The sequence below is a fragment of the Ursus arctos genome, unplaced genomic scaffold (assembly GCF_023065955.2).
Source record: "Ursus arctos isolate Adak ecotype North America unplaced genomic scaffold, UrsArc2.0 scaffold_6, whole genome shotgun sequence".
NCBI lineage: Eukaryota > Metazoa > Chordata > Mammalia > Carnivora > Ursidae > Ursus > Ursus arctos.
In genome coordinates, this window is record NW_026623078.1 from 62,259,223 (window position 1) to 62,273,765 (window position 14,543).

Sequence of the window (14,543 nt, forward strand, 5' to 3'; positions counted from 1 at the left end):
TGATCTTCTCTTACTATGTCACAGTCCCACCTCCAATCCTGAAACCCTATGAATCACATTGATGGTTACCAAATTAGAGGAGGAGTTTTGTGATTAGAATGCTGGGATAGGATTCCTTGTGCTTTATTATAAATGGACATACCAACGTACACAAAGAAAAACTGATGCCTAAGCAAAATTAGAAAAAATAAAGCATTACACTGATCGCTTTGATGTTGTGCTTTATTTTTAAATTTGAACTATATTATTTTAAATATTATTTTTTTATAACATAACTGAGTTTATTTTTTAAAATTTCATTTTAAAATTGTGTTCTAAGGAAAAGTGCTTTCTTCCCTGGAGAAATGTGGGAATGTACTTATAAAACATAGGATTTGTCGTTTTTATATGTGGTTCTAGATTCAGATTTACATTGATCACAATTTTTAAACTATTTTTGTCTCATGGTTAGAAAGTGTGTTTCTCACCCATTTGTCATGTTATTTCTTTCCAATGAAGCATCTTTATGCACTGCATGTCTCTTACTCATAGAAAACCTAATACATTTTGATTGCACAGCAACTGTGACTTTTTTTTTCCCCCACTGATGGAGAAACCAAGGCTCAAACAACTCAGCAATTAGTAACCTCAGATTCCAATTCTTAGTCTTTCCCTTATAGACTACACTGGACCCCTGATAATCTTATTTATCTTTGTTCAATAACTCTGCACTCACGTTTATGTCAAAACATTTCCACATCTAAGAAATGGATACTGCTCCACAGCTGTTTTTCACTTAAATTATGTGTGTCTAAACTGAGGTTTATGGCAGTGCATTTTCAATACAATTTGAAAGTTCCATTCATTAAATATGTTTTTCTCACCAAAAAGACACACAGCTGATCCCAAAAAGGATGACAACCTCTTTGAGAAGCTATCTAATAAAGTATTTTCCCTCCTAACCCTAAAATGCACTGTATTTACTATTGATGTATCTTTGTCAAATTGAAAATAAGTGTCTATAAAGTATTAACCTACATAAGAAGAATTACATAAACAAGATTATGGAAGAAAAGGGAAAATCAAAATGCGATAAAATCTGTAAGAATTTAGAAAACATAATCTATAATATAGAAATATTCATATACTTGGATAATTGGAATTAATTATATGCTGCACTTCTTAAACTTACATACCAAAGACAATTTTGTGATTATCTATAGCTAGAACATCTTTGCACATTAAGAAAATGTGAAATGTTGAATAACTTAAGATGAAAAATGTTGTAATAATATTTCATAGTTGAATAATGGAGACTGATGGAAAAACAATACTTTCAAATAAACATCATCTAGACGTAAGGTTTTATGTATTGGACAACTGTCATCTGAAAATCTTCTAATTTAGAAATTAAGAACATATGATCAAATATTCATAGAAATGGAAAATAAGTAGATTTTAGGTTTATAATAAAAATCAAATGACAATGCTATGGAGGTTTCAATAAATAAATATTAGACCTTCCAAACACCACATATAAGAAAAGTAACACCACTTATGTGTGACATAGCACAATTCAAGTTCTCCTTAGAAGACGTTTAAGGAAACTTGAATGCAGGAAGAATTTTAAAAAACAAAGACTAATATATAATATAGTAAAATGATATTGAAATAAGTTTCTTTGGGGCAGAGTTGAAAATTTAAGAGGAAAAAATTTTGAAGCGTAGTAGAAATAATAATAGGGTTTTCAAAAAAGGGATTTCCAATATAAATAAACTCATGGGGAAAAAGAGTCAGTTTTATTTTAGATAGAAGTGGACATATTCAGTGTGGGATCTGGGGAGGGGCAGTAATTTGCATATCGAAGGCAATTTATTTAAATCAAGACTTTTCTAAGTATTTTTGAGTAAAACCAGAACCACATTTGTTAGTATGTTATCCATTACCTCTATTAACCTATTTAAATTATATCTGAACCAATAAGGAAGCTAGCTTCTAACAATTTAAAGGACGCTCTATTGAGGAAACCATGTTAGTGTGTCTATGTGCCTACTCCATCCATGATGGGAGATACTATAAAACATAGCTAATGCCATTCAGGAACCTTTAGTAAGTTTGTAGTTAATTTCAAAGTTTTTTATAAAGAACACAGGTTAAGCAAAAATACTATGGAGTAATCAGTCTTTGAAAGCCTAGAGCTTCCTTAAAACATTAAATGAATTCAAAATAATAAATAACTCATTAATAATCACTGGGTACTCAATAAGTATTTGAGTATTAAGAAACTGTATTATGTGAGACCTGGTTCTGACTTCTGTACAGTATATTCCATAATTTTTGTTCTCTTTCTTTGACTTTAATCTAGATACCAGTGATATTAAACGGTAGCATAGTACAATGTAAAACAGGATGATTAGCATTTCATGCTAGGGCATGTCTTTCAGGTTGTCAGAATTATGAATTTTACACCTATTTAAGTCAGCTTGTTAGAGGGTTTTATTTTTAGCCCAAATTTCTTTGTTTATAGTTTCAAGAATTACTTCTCCAAATGAATTTATGCTGCCTAGGTAAAATATTACTTGGACATAATGCAGTTAGAAAAAATCAGGCCTAAATCAGGAAAGTTTTAAAAGGATAGATGTAAAGGTGGAATTTATGTAATAAAACTTTTCCTTGATCACATTATAAAATCATAGCTTCTGTTTTCTTAGGCCTCTACATTGTGTAGATATAGATTACACCAAAAATTACCCTCTTTGAGCTCCTATTCCTCCAGAAAACAGAAAAAAATGCATACTCCATAAAACACTTCCTTTCTATTTTACTACAGTGAATTCATTGTTAGGCTCTTTTTCACTCCTGAAACCAGACAGGCAATGCTAGAAAATCAAATTGAACCTCAAGGTACTGTAAAAGTCAATTTAAGATCAGCAAGAAGAATATTGAAAATAATAATTAAATACACAAATCTATTGGCAGCTTTGCACTATTGCCTTATAAGGCAAAACAACCCTATCTAAAGATGCCAGTTTCATGAAACCATACTACATAAAGCAAATGAAGTATCATTTTATTTTTGAGATAGATCTTTTCCCTCCCGGTTATACATTTAAATATACAATACTTTATTTCTATTCCGATAAGGAGGAAAAGCCATCTGACTGAAAGATTCCATGAATCTAGTAGAAAAGATCACCATGAGTCAAAGATGATAGTCTTTTGAATTTCTGCCATGCCATCTGCTTTAACTCATTGCAGAGGAGAATTAGAGCCATAAAATCATGTGGCTAGAAAACTCCAAAAGGGGTCAACCCAGAGAGATAAAGAAGCTCTACAAACTTTTTTTTTCAATAGAAAGAGTTCTCTGATTCCTGAAGTACATAAAAATTAGATATTGAAATTGGAAATTCAACAAAATATTATTTAAAATTTAAAAGTGACACTGGCTGAAACTGGTCAAAATCAAGTTACTTGCTCTGGACAGCTATTTCTAATAAAATACATAAAAGTAATTTTCCATGCATATTATTCAATTTTAAAATATAGTATTTTATGATGAATAATGTATTCTGTTATGAGAAATGCATGATTTAAGAGCATATTTGCATTCATGCTTCCAATCAAATTAACTACATTAGCAATAAAAATTATAGATTTTTCTACAGTGGGTTTTGTCTAAAAAAACAATTTTTAAGTTATTATTCTAGTGATTTTTATTACAGTAATACCCAATACACTATTATAAATGTCAAAATACCAGTCACATTAATCTGTTACTACTATTGTCAGAAATGTTACTGATAGGATGCCTATAGGTAGGTTACTGGTCTTCGAAATATAAATTAATTGTTGAGATTTGTATTCCAGAAAATAGTATGTGGCCTAATAACATTTTAGGTATTAACTATAAGCTGCCTAAAGTCACCGTATTAAATTTATAAAGTGCCTAAGACTTAAGACTACTAAAAAGGAAAGCATTAAATAAAAAAAGAAAAACAGATAAATGGAAAAATGTAACTATGGCAGTGCTCACAATTCCCTTAACAGGAGCTGATACACTACTGAGAATGAAATGAATTATTTACATAAGTAGTCTGAGGATAAAGTACACTAAACCCACATAATATTAATAAACACTGTAGAAGCTACATTTTCATTAACACTCCATCTTCATAATAATCTTGTTCTAAATAAAGAGTTTTTTCAAGTTAACATCAAATACTATATCTCACTTTTTCAAAATTATGTGTGTTAATAAAAATAGTGGATAATAATCCTAACAAGGTTAATTAAACTAGCAATAGCAAACACACTGTATATGAAAATGGATTTCAATTGATGGAGAGCCTATTTACAACTGCAGGTTTACTGCAGTGTTTTATGGTTCAGCTTTAGGAAGCGTGTCCATTTGCTGAAGCACTTTATTAAAGTAAAGCATGACATCTGTTACATATTATTTTTTAGAGGTCATAATATTCTTTATTTTGAACACTGTGCTATAAAAACCAACTAACTTTTCTATTGCAATTTAGTGATTATCACATTATTGCCTCAGCAAGAGAATGACCACTTTTGCTTATTCAAATTACCATGTATTAATGCCAAAGATACTTTGCTTCTAACGCAAAATCCAGCTGTATATACCAAAATCATTTCAATATCACAAGAGACAAAGGAATTCATTAAACATACCTTGATATGGAGCACTAAATCCACGATATCGGTGATTGCTGTCTGTAACAAAATGAAGCCTGAGCCAGTTTTTGTTGCTGATAATTGGTGGTGGTATATTCATCCCAGATAACCTGAATTATAAAAGACAACAACAACAAAATGTTTAAAAACTTTTCAACAGTAAATGTTTTCACAGAATTGGGACCCAAAAAAATGTCCACCTGTATACAATATTCATGACATTTCATTTTTAATTTTTAAATACAAATAAATTTTATTTTATGCATAGGAAAGTCAATCATAGAATGGTGCAACTCCAAACGTGCTTTCTAATCAGGCTGCATATATTAATAAAATAAACTGTGAACTGGATATAATTTTTGATTCACCCAAATTTATTGCTTAGATAATAATAAACAAAAGGAAGGCTGAGCTAATGGTGGTGGTCCTTATGCTCCTCAAGTATATATTGATACGGAATAGTTAGAAAATAGACTTCAAAGCAATTGATATACTCTTTCCACCTAATATATTTTCCAAATTTCATATTCTATGGCAAATTTCCCAATTCCTTTTCATAGGGCAAGCACTCTTTTAATGTGATTTCCAATACTATAAATTTTTGTGATTAACTTTCATTGTAATATATACTTCTGTAATGCACTAGAGGCCTGCCCCATTGCCAGAAAACAGACTGTATTTTGGATGTATATTTATTCTCCATACAGTTAGTCTTAAAGGTACCATTTCACAGTCTCCTTAAAGCAAAGTAATTAGAGTAAAACTTTGAAACTATGCCCCAGACACTGGTGATGGTGAACAGATGAAGTAACTCTCTTGTTCTATATCTTCTGAACATTTTCAGGGAAGCAGTTTCTCTAATTTCATTCAATAAAGGAATATTATACCTGTATACCTACTCATTTAAATCCTAGGTGTGTGCTATAAAGCCAAGAAAATATTCTCAAAAGCTAAACTGCTACATAGTGAAGAAGAGGTCTTCATTAAGGTTTCCTAATAACCAGTATATGATGCATCTTTACTATTCTTCAAAACTTTTGCTTTTCTTCATCACAGAGCAAAATAGCTGGTGTGTTTGTGTGTGTGTGTGTGTGTGTGTGTGTGTGTGTGTGTGTTGGGGGGGTGATTACAATTCTTCTCTCAGTGCTTTGCAGGCAGTCACTCTAGGGGAACCATAGGAGGAGATTAGAATACATGTCGTACACATTTACCAGTGTTGAGATGCAGACATGGTGATGCAAGGACCCTTTACCAACACGTTCCCTTATTTCTCCCAAACCCTATTTTTCCCAGGATATTTGGGAACTAGCCATCACTTTCTGTGGATGACTATCTGCCATGGCATAGAAATATGAATTCACCTTTACTGTATCATTGTAGGTACACGTATATGCACAGGTGTATAGAATGGTCTTGGCAATATTACTGTGTATCCAATGTTCATGACGCTAACATGAACAAGATGGGTTCTATCACATACATTTCTCACCCCTCCTTCTGTTTTGGAATACATTTTTTCTAACTTTTCTTGATTAATGTCCAATTTTTTCTTTCATAGGGATGACTCTATTTGTTGATGCAACTGGCTCCTTTTTTCATTCTGAATTAAGCAAATTAAAATACAGATATAACTTTATAATGTTAAAACTCAAGTTTTAAATTTTTACTTCTTTTCTTTTTTTTTTTTTTAAAGATTTTATTTATTCGACACAGATAGAGACAGCCAGTGAGAGAGGGAACACAAGCAGGGGTAGTGGGAGAGGAAGAAGCAGGCTCATAGCGGAGGAGCCTGATGTGGGGCTCAATCCCAGAATGCCGGGATCACTCCCTGAGCCGAAGGCAGACGCTTAACCGCTGTGCCACCCAGGGGCCCCTACTTCTTTACTTTCAAAACTATTCAGGTTATGTTTACCTTTGCTGGTTGGTTGGTTTGGAATTGAAAAACAATTCAGTGAGAAAGTATTTAGGTTTGGTACAATTATATTTTCAATAGACTAGCTTGTTTCATGCCAGGTTTTGATTTACAATTTGGTTCTCTTCACTTCCTTGATTTGATGCCCATAAATATCCACTAGGGGACGTTTAAATTATTTTTGACAGTCTGCACACATTTCTAAGTATAATGAGACTATAATACATGGATGGTTGTAATACATTAAAGTACAGAGTTTGGAAAGAGGCCCTTAGAAGATCCAATATATGAGAAACAACTCAACAAGGATATCAACAAAAGTGAGAGAGGAAAGAAGATGAAATAGACAATAAAAAGGATAAACTTCCCATCTTTCCCAGGGACATCAAAGATAATTTCAGCAACAGAGGGTAGAAAAGGCAAGTAATACTTACTATGGACCTATAGTTTATAACCTGAATTCACCTTCAGAAATTGAGAAGGGTAGAACTGAAGATATTAGAGCTGCAGTAGCTACAGGCACCATGCACATGAGATGGAGCAAATAATGGCAATTTAACAGGGGTGCAAATAATAAGATATTCTTGACAGCCTCAATGCTTCAGCTTTTGAAGCAGAACTATAGCTAAGCCAAGACACTGAACCAGAAACCAAGTGCACCACAGCATCTCTCCTTCCAAATGATAGTCCCCTAGTATTGCATATTAATAAAGATAATTTATACAATGTGGCTTTTTCTATGTCTTATGGGGCATACTGGGAAACGCATGTACATATTTCTGCACCACATTTCATATGCTGTCAGGATATCTTGGAAATGGAGGATTGATAATTGAGAATAAATGCTGCCTAGAAAGATTCCATTAAATTAATTAATTTAGATCATTTATTAAATACTTAAGGACACATTTCCTAAATATAACTCATTGTTATTCCTATATCATATCACTATGGTCATTTCAAGGTAAGCATATATGGGTTCGTTCTAGTACAAAGTCAGTGAGAATCATCTCTCAATAATGAAGAGATTCAGTGCATTCAACAGTTATTTACTGAGCACTGAATATATGACAAACACTGATACTAAGGGTTGAAAATACAGTAGTAAATAAGACAAACAATATCCACAATCCTGCAAAGTGAAAATAATGAAGGTAACTTAGATAAATCAATAATAAAATTTCAGATGGTGGCAAATTATGTACAAAAACATTAAAGAGTAACATGACAAAGAATGGCTAGAAATGAGGTTTCACTTGTTCTAATGCCTTTTCCATTTTACATTCAAAACAGCCACACTCATGATTATATGTATTAAATTACTAACTGGATTTTAGGAGAATTAAATCAAATGAAATTATGATAATGATAAATGTCATAAATTTATAATCTACTATTGTTATTTGTATCCAAGAAGAATCCAAAACCTGTCTTTGAGTAATTAATAAATTGGAATGGACAGGGTAAATTAATAATGACATCAAATTTCATTGCATATTCAATATAAAAATACAATAATACAGTGTAACTTGCCAATATTAATAAACAAGGGCTTTGAATGCCATACTCGACGAGTTGGACCTCATAGATATATATAGAACGCTACACCCCAGAACCAAAGAATACTCATTCTATTCTAATGCCCATGGAACATTCTCAAGAATAGACCATGTTCTGGGACACAAAACGGGTCTCAACTGATACCAAAAGACTGAAATTATTCCCTGCATATTCTTAGACCACAACGCTTTGAAAATGGAACTCAACCACAAGGATAAATTTGTAAGAAATTCAAACACTTGGAGACTAAGAACCATCCTGCTCAAGAATGATTCGATAAACCAGGAAATCAAAAATCAATTTAAACAATTTATGGAGACCAACGAGAATGAAAACACAATGGTCCAAAACCTATGGGACACTGCAAAGGCAGTCCTAAGGTGAAAATACATAGCCATCCAAGCCACACTCAAAAGAATAGAAAAATCTAAAATGCAATTTATATATTCTCACCTCAAGAAGCTGGAACAGCAACAGAGGGACAGGCCTAATCCACGCACAAGGAAGCAGTTGACCAAAATTAGAGCTGAAATCAATCAAGCAGAAACCAGAAGTACAGTAGAGCAGATCAACAGGACTAGAAGCTGGTTCTTTGAGAGAATCAATAAAATTGACAGACCACTGGCAAGACTTATCCAAAAGAATAGAGAAAGGACCCAAATTAATAAAATTATGAATGAAAAAGGAGAGGTCACAACTAACACCAATGAAATTGGAAGGATTATTAGAAGCTTTTGTCAACAGCTTTATGCCAATAAATTAAGCAATCTGGAAGAGATGGAGGCCTTCCTGGAAATCTATAAACTACCAAGACTGAAACAAGAAGAAATTGATTTTTTAAACAGGCCAGTTAATTATGAAGAGATTGAGTCAGTGATAAACAACCTTCCAAATAACAAAACTCCAGGACCGGATGGTTTTCCCGGGGAATTCTACCAAACATTCAAAGAAGAAATAATACCTATTCTCCTAAAGCTATTTCAAAAAATAGAAACAGAAGGAAAGCTACCAAACTCATTCTATGAGGCCAATATTACCTTGGTTCCCAAACCAGGCAAAGACCCCATCAAAAAGGAGAATTACAGACCGATTTCCCTAATGAACATGGACGCCAAAATCCTCAACAAGATCCTGGCTGATAGAATCCAACAGTACATTAAAAGGATTATCCATCATGACCAAGTGGGATTCATCCCTGGGATGCAAGGGTAGTTCAACATTTGCAAATCGATTGGGGTCTTAGATTTTATCCAGAAGGAAAAAGCCAAAAATCATATGATTCTCTCAATAGATGCAGAAAAAGCATTTGACAAAATACAGCACCCTTTCCTGATTAAAACCCTTCAGAGTGTAGGAATAGAGGGTACATTCCTCAATCTCATAAAAACCACCTATGAAAAGCCTAGAGCAAATATCATTCTCAATGGGGAAAAGCCGGAAGCCTTTAAGATCAGGAACACGACAAGGATGCCCACTCTCGCCACTATTATTCAACATAGTACTAAAAGTCCTTGCAACAGCAATCAGACAACAAAAAGGGATAAAAGGTATCCAAATCGGCAAAGAAGAAGTTAAACTGTCTCTCTTCGCAGATGACATGATACTCTATATGGAAAACCCAAAAGAATCCACTATCAAACTATTAGAAGTTATAGAGCAATTCAGTAATGTGGCAGGATACAAAATCAGTGCTCAGAAATCAGTTGCATTTCTATACACGAATAATGAGGCTGAAGAAAGAGAAATTAGGGAATCCATCCCATTTACAATAGCACCAAAAACCATACATTACCTTGGAATTAACTTAACCAGAGACGTAAAGGACCTATATTCTAGAAACTGTAAATCACTCTTGAAAGAAATTGAGGAAGACACAAAAAGATGGAAAATATTCCATGCTCATGGATCAGAAGAATTAACATAGTTAAAATGTCCATGCTACCCAGAGCAATCTACACTTTCAATGCTATCCTGATCAAAATACCGAGGACATTTTTCAAAGAAGTGGAACAAATAATCCTTAAATTTGTATGGAACCATAAAAGGCTCCAAATCGCCAAGGAACTGTTGAAAAGGAAAAACAAAGCTGGGGGCATCACAATGCCGGATTTCGAGCTGTACTACAAAGCTGTGATCACAAAGACAGCATGGTACTGGCACAAAAACAGACACATAGGCCAATGGAACAGAATAGAGAACCCTCGACTCTTTGGGTCACTAATCTTTGATAAAGTAGGAAAAAACATCCAGTGGAAAAAAGACAGTCTCTTCAATAAATGGTGCTGGAAAATTGGACAGCTACATGCAAAAGAATGAAACTTGACCACTCTCTCACACCATACACAAAGATAAACTCCAAATGGATGAAAGACCTCGATGTGAGACAGGAATCCATCAAAATCCTAGAGGAGAACATAGGCAGCAACCTCTATGATATCGGCCAAAGCAACCTTTTTCATGATACATCTCCAAAGGCAAGAGAAACAAAAGATAAAATGAACTTATGGGACTTCATCAAGATAAAAAGCTTCTGCACAGCCAAGGAAACAGTCAAAAAAACTAAGAGGCAGCCCACGGAATGGGAGAAGATATTTGCAAATGATGCTACAGATAAAAGACTGGTATCCAAGATCTACAAAGAACTTCTCAAACTCAATACACGAGAAACAAATAAATAAATCATAAAATGGGCAGAAGATATGAACAGACACTTTTCCAATGATGACACACAAATGGCTAACAGACATATGAAAAAATGTTCAAAATCATTAGCCATCAGGGAAATTCAAATCAAAACCACACTAAGATACCACCTTACGACAGTTAAAATGGCAAAAATTGACAAGGCAAGAAACAACAATTGCTGGAAAGGATGTGGAGAAAGGGAATCCCTCCTACATTGTTGGTGGTAATGCAAGTTGGTACAGCCACTCTGGAAAATAGTGTGGAGGTCCCTTAAAAAGTTAAAAATTGAGCTACCCTATCACCCAGTAATTGCACTACTGGATATTTACCCCAAAGATACAGACATAGTGAAGAGAAGGGCCATATGCACTCCAATGTTCATAGCAGCATTGTCCACATTAGCTAAATCATGAAAGGAGCCGAGATGCCCTTCAACAGATGACTGGATTAAGAAGTTGTGGTCCATATATACAATGGAATATTACTCAGCTATCAGAAGGAACGAGTTCTCAACATTTGCCACAACATGGATGGCATGGAGGAGATAATGCTAAGTGAAATAAGTCAAGCAGAGAAAGACAATTATCATATGATTTCTCTCATCTATGGAACATAAGAACTAGGAAGATCGGTAGGGGAAGAAAGGGATAAAGAAAGGGGGGGTAATCAGAAGGGGGAATGAAGCATGAGAAACTATGGACTCTAGGAAACAAACTGAGGGCTTCAGAGGGGAGGGGGTGGGGGAATGGGATAGACTGGTAATGGGTAGTAAGGAGGGCACGTATTGCATGGTGCACTGGATGTTATATGCAACTAATGAATCATCGAACTTTACGTCAGTAACCAGGGATGTACTATATGGTGACTAACATAATATAATAAAAAAACATTAAAAAAAAAAGAAGTGTCAAAATGTATTTTAAGCCTATGTCTTTGGTTTATAACTCCCTTGTCAGATACTTATTGCTGTCATCCATTGACCTCTTGTTGTCAACTCTCTTAAAGCTAGCACTTGGAACAACAGGTATCCTCTTTGAGGCTTCAACATCTATTTTTTTTTTCATCTTTCCAATGCCCTAAAATCATTCAAACCTAATGACCTGTCTTTCCTCATCTTCTGTACCCTCAGACTTCAAACCCAGAATTATTCAAATCACTGAAAATCTCACTCTCCCAACATAGTTCTCCTATACTTTCCTAATTTTACTTCTTTCTCTCTCTTGCTCTCTCTCTCCCTGTCTCCCCCTTTCCCTCTTTTACTCTTTTTGACCCACTTCTTTCTCTGGCTTCCTTGTCCTCCAAGATTTTGTGAGATCAACTGTTCTACTTTGACCTGTAAAAATTTCCTAAAATTCATTCTTCCAACTTAACTCAAGACCTTTTCATGAACGTCTCTTTAAGGCTAAAATGACTCTATATATTTTACCTTCATTTGCTTAATCATTCTCAGTGAAGCCAGTCTTAAAGTTTCAAGGTTGAGATAAACACCAAATCTCCTCTCCTTACAGAGATCTTTTGCATAGTCTTATCACATCATTTATTTGTATAGTAGTACGTTTTACACCCTCACTACTATTTTACATTTCCTTTGAAGACTGGTTATTAAATTCCTGGTGCTGAGCACAATGATTGATGAATAGTGGGTGTACACTGATGTTATTTATCAAGAAAATACATGAATATAAGCTGTTGGGTGTGTGCCCTCTTTGAGTACTTATAGCACTTATCACAACATTCATATGATTATATTGTACATGTTCTATAGATAAGGAGTTAATCCATAATCACATTTCAAATTATAGATAATGAACATACTAATCAAATTAAGTAAAATCCTATCACAAAATTTCTCAAAGTATGTTCTAATAAATATTAGCCACAAAAATTGACTTTGGGGATGAGGGAAGGTACCCCAGTCAAAAAGACTTTGAATTATTGTTTTGCAACCATATCCCCCTCTTCTAGATTTTTTTGTAAAGTTTTAACACAGAATTTCTTAAAATTATTTCAACAATAACTCTCCCATTCCCATACTTTGACATAAAATCAAATAACATGTTGTACAATTTTTAACAGAACCCTTTCAGAAACCACTTGTTTTGTGGATTCATTTATGTCTGGAAAGAAATGTGTTTCATGGTCTCAGGAAAAACCAGCATCTTTAAAAACAGTCAATTGAGAAAAACTCATAAAGTTTCTATTATGCTCTACAGCCTATTGTAAGTTAGAAAATTATTTTAGCAACAAAAGTAATCTATTTCTGGGATGACATTAAAGGCACTAATCTTCCATGCCATGCAAGTCATGAGTACTCTGTATGGAGTCTACAGATATCCACACTGACCAGACTGTGCTTTTTTTCAACACAGATGTCTGTGTTCTTGGTTAGATATTTAAAAGTCGCTGAACTGCAGAACACACCATCCTATGTGGTTTTAACAAGAGCATTAAGAAACTAAGCATTGTATTATATAGTCCAATTATTCAGAAGCCAGATGTTATAAAGTATTTACAAAGCAAATGAGAGAAGCAGCTACACTAAATTTTCTTCTCTTTCTATCCCCTCTCCCCCTTTACTGACACTGCCCACTTGCTTACCCCCATCTCCACCCTGACTTTGGTTTCCCGCATAGTCCCTATTTCTCTGATCTATCTTATAGAAATTTTTCTTATAAAAATTGGATGCTGTAGAATAGTGTTACTTTTATCTAAACACATGCTTCAGGAAAATCTCTTTATATTTCAAATATAATGTGTGTGTGTCCAGCTACCAAAATTTAATGAAGATGAAATAGAAAAGTTTAATAGTACCAAAACCATTTCAAAATTGAATCTGTAATTAAAAACTAGCAAAAAACCTCCACATCCAGATATTAATAGAGAATTCTACTAAACATATAAAGAATTAACAACAATTTTACCCATTCTTTTCCAGAAAATAGAAGAGGAAGGAACACTTCTCAACTCATTTTAGAAGGTTAGTATTACACTCTTTTTTTTGAAGATTTTATTATTTATTTATTTGAGATAGAGAGAGAGTGAGAGCACAAGCTGGGAGACAGAGGGTTAAGGAGAAGCAGGCTCCCCACTGATCAGGGAGTCTGACACAGGGCTCAATCCCAGGACCCTGGGATCACTACCTGAGCCTAAGGCAGACGCTCAACTGAATGAGCTACTCAGGCACCCTGGTTAGTATTATACTATTAATAAAACCAGACAAGGTCAGTACAAAAACCAAAAATAAATAAAAATAAAAAACAAAAACAAAAAACTTCAGACCAATATCTCTCATGAACTTAGATACCAAAACCCTCAAGAAAATATCAGCAAATTGAATTCATCAAGGTATAAAAAGAATTACACACCATGACCTAGTGAGATTTATTCAAATTATGTAAGTCTGGCTCAATCTTGAAAATCAATTAATGTAATCCACCATATCAACAGGCTATAAAAAAAATTTAATGATCAGATCAATAGACACAGAAAAAGCATTTCACAAAATCCAACATCCTTTCATGATAAAAACTCTCAGCAAATTAGGAAGAGAGGGAACATCCTCAACTGGATAAAGAACATGTACAAAAACCTGTAATATAATACTTAATACTGAATTACTGAATGTTTTTTATTAAGATCAGGAACAAAGTACATGGCTCTTATTCAATACTGAGCTAAAGTTTCTGGTTAATCCATAAGGCATGGAAAAGAA

The 14,543-nt window shown here is 33.9% G+C and overlaps 1 protein-coding gene across 3 annotated transcripts in view; it reads right to left on the minus strand.

Moving 5' to 3' along the window:
- The window catches only part of CSMD3 (CUB and Sushi multiple domains 3), a 1,143,082-nt gene that overhangs the window by 722,473 nt on the left and 406,066 nt on the right, over positions 1 to 14,543 (minus strand). For all 3 annotated transcript variants that reach the window (XM_026495547.4, XM_026495546.4, XM_026495545.4), the window contains exon 6: positions 4,672 to 4,784. In XM_026495547.4, the coding sequence (XP_026351332.2) occupies positions 4,672 to 4,784 (113 nt within the window). The remainder of the gene's footprint in view (positions 1 to 4,671; positions 4,785 to 14,543) is intronic.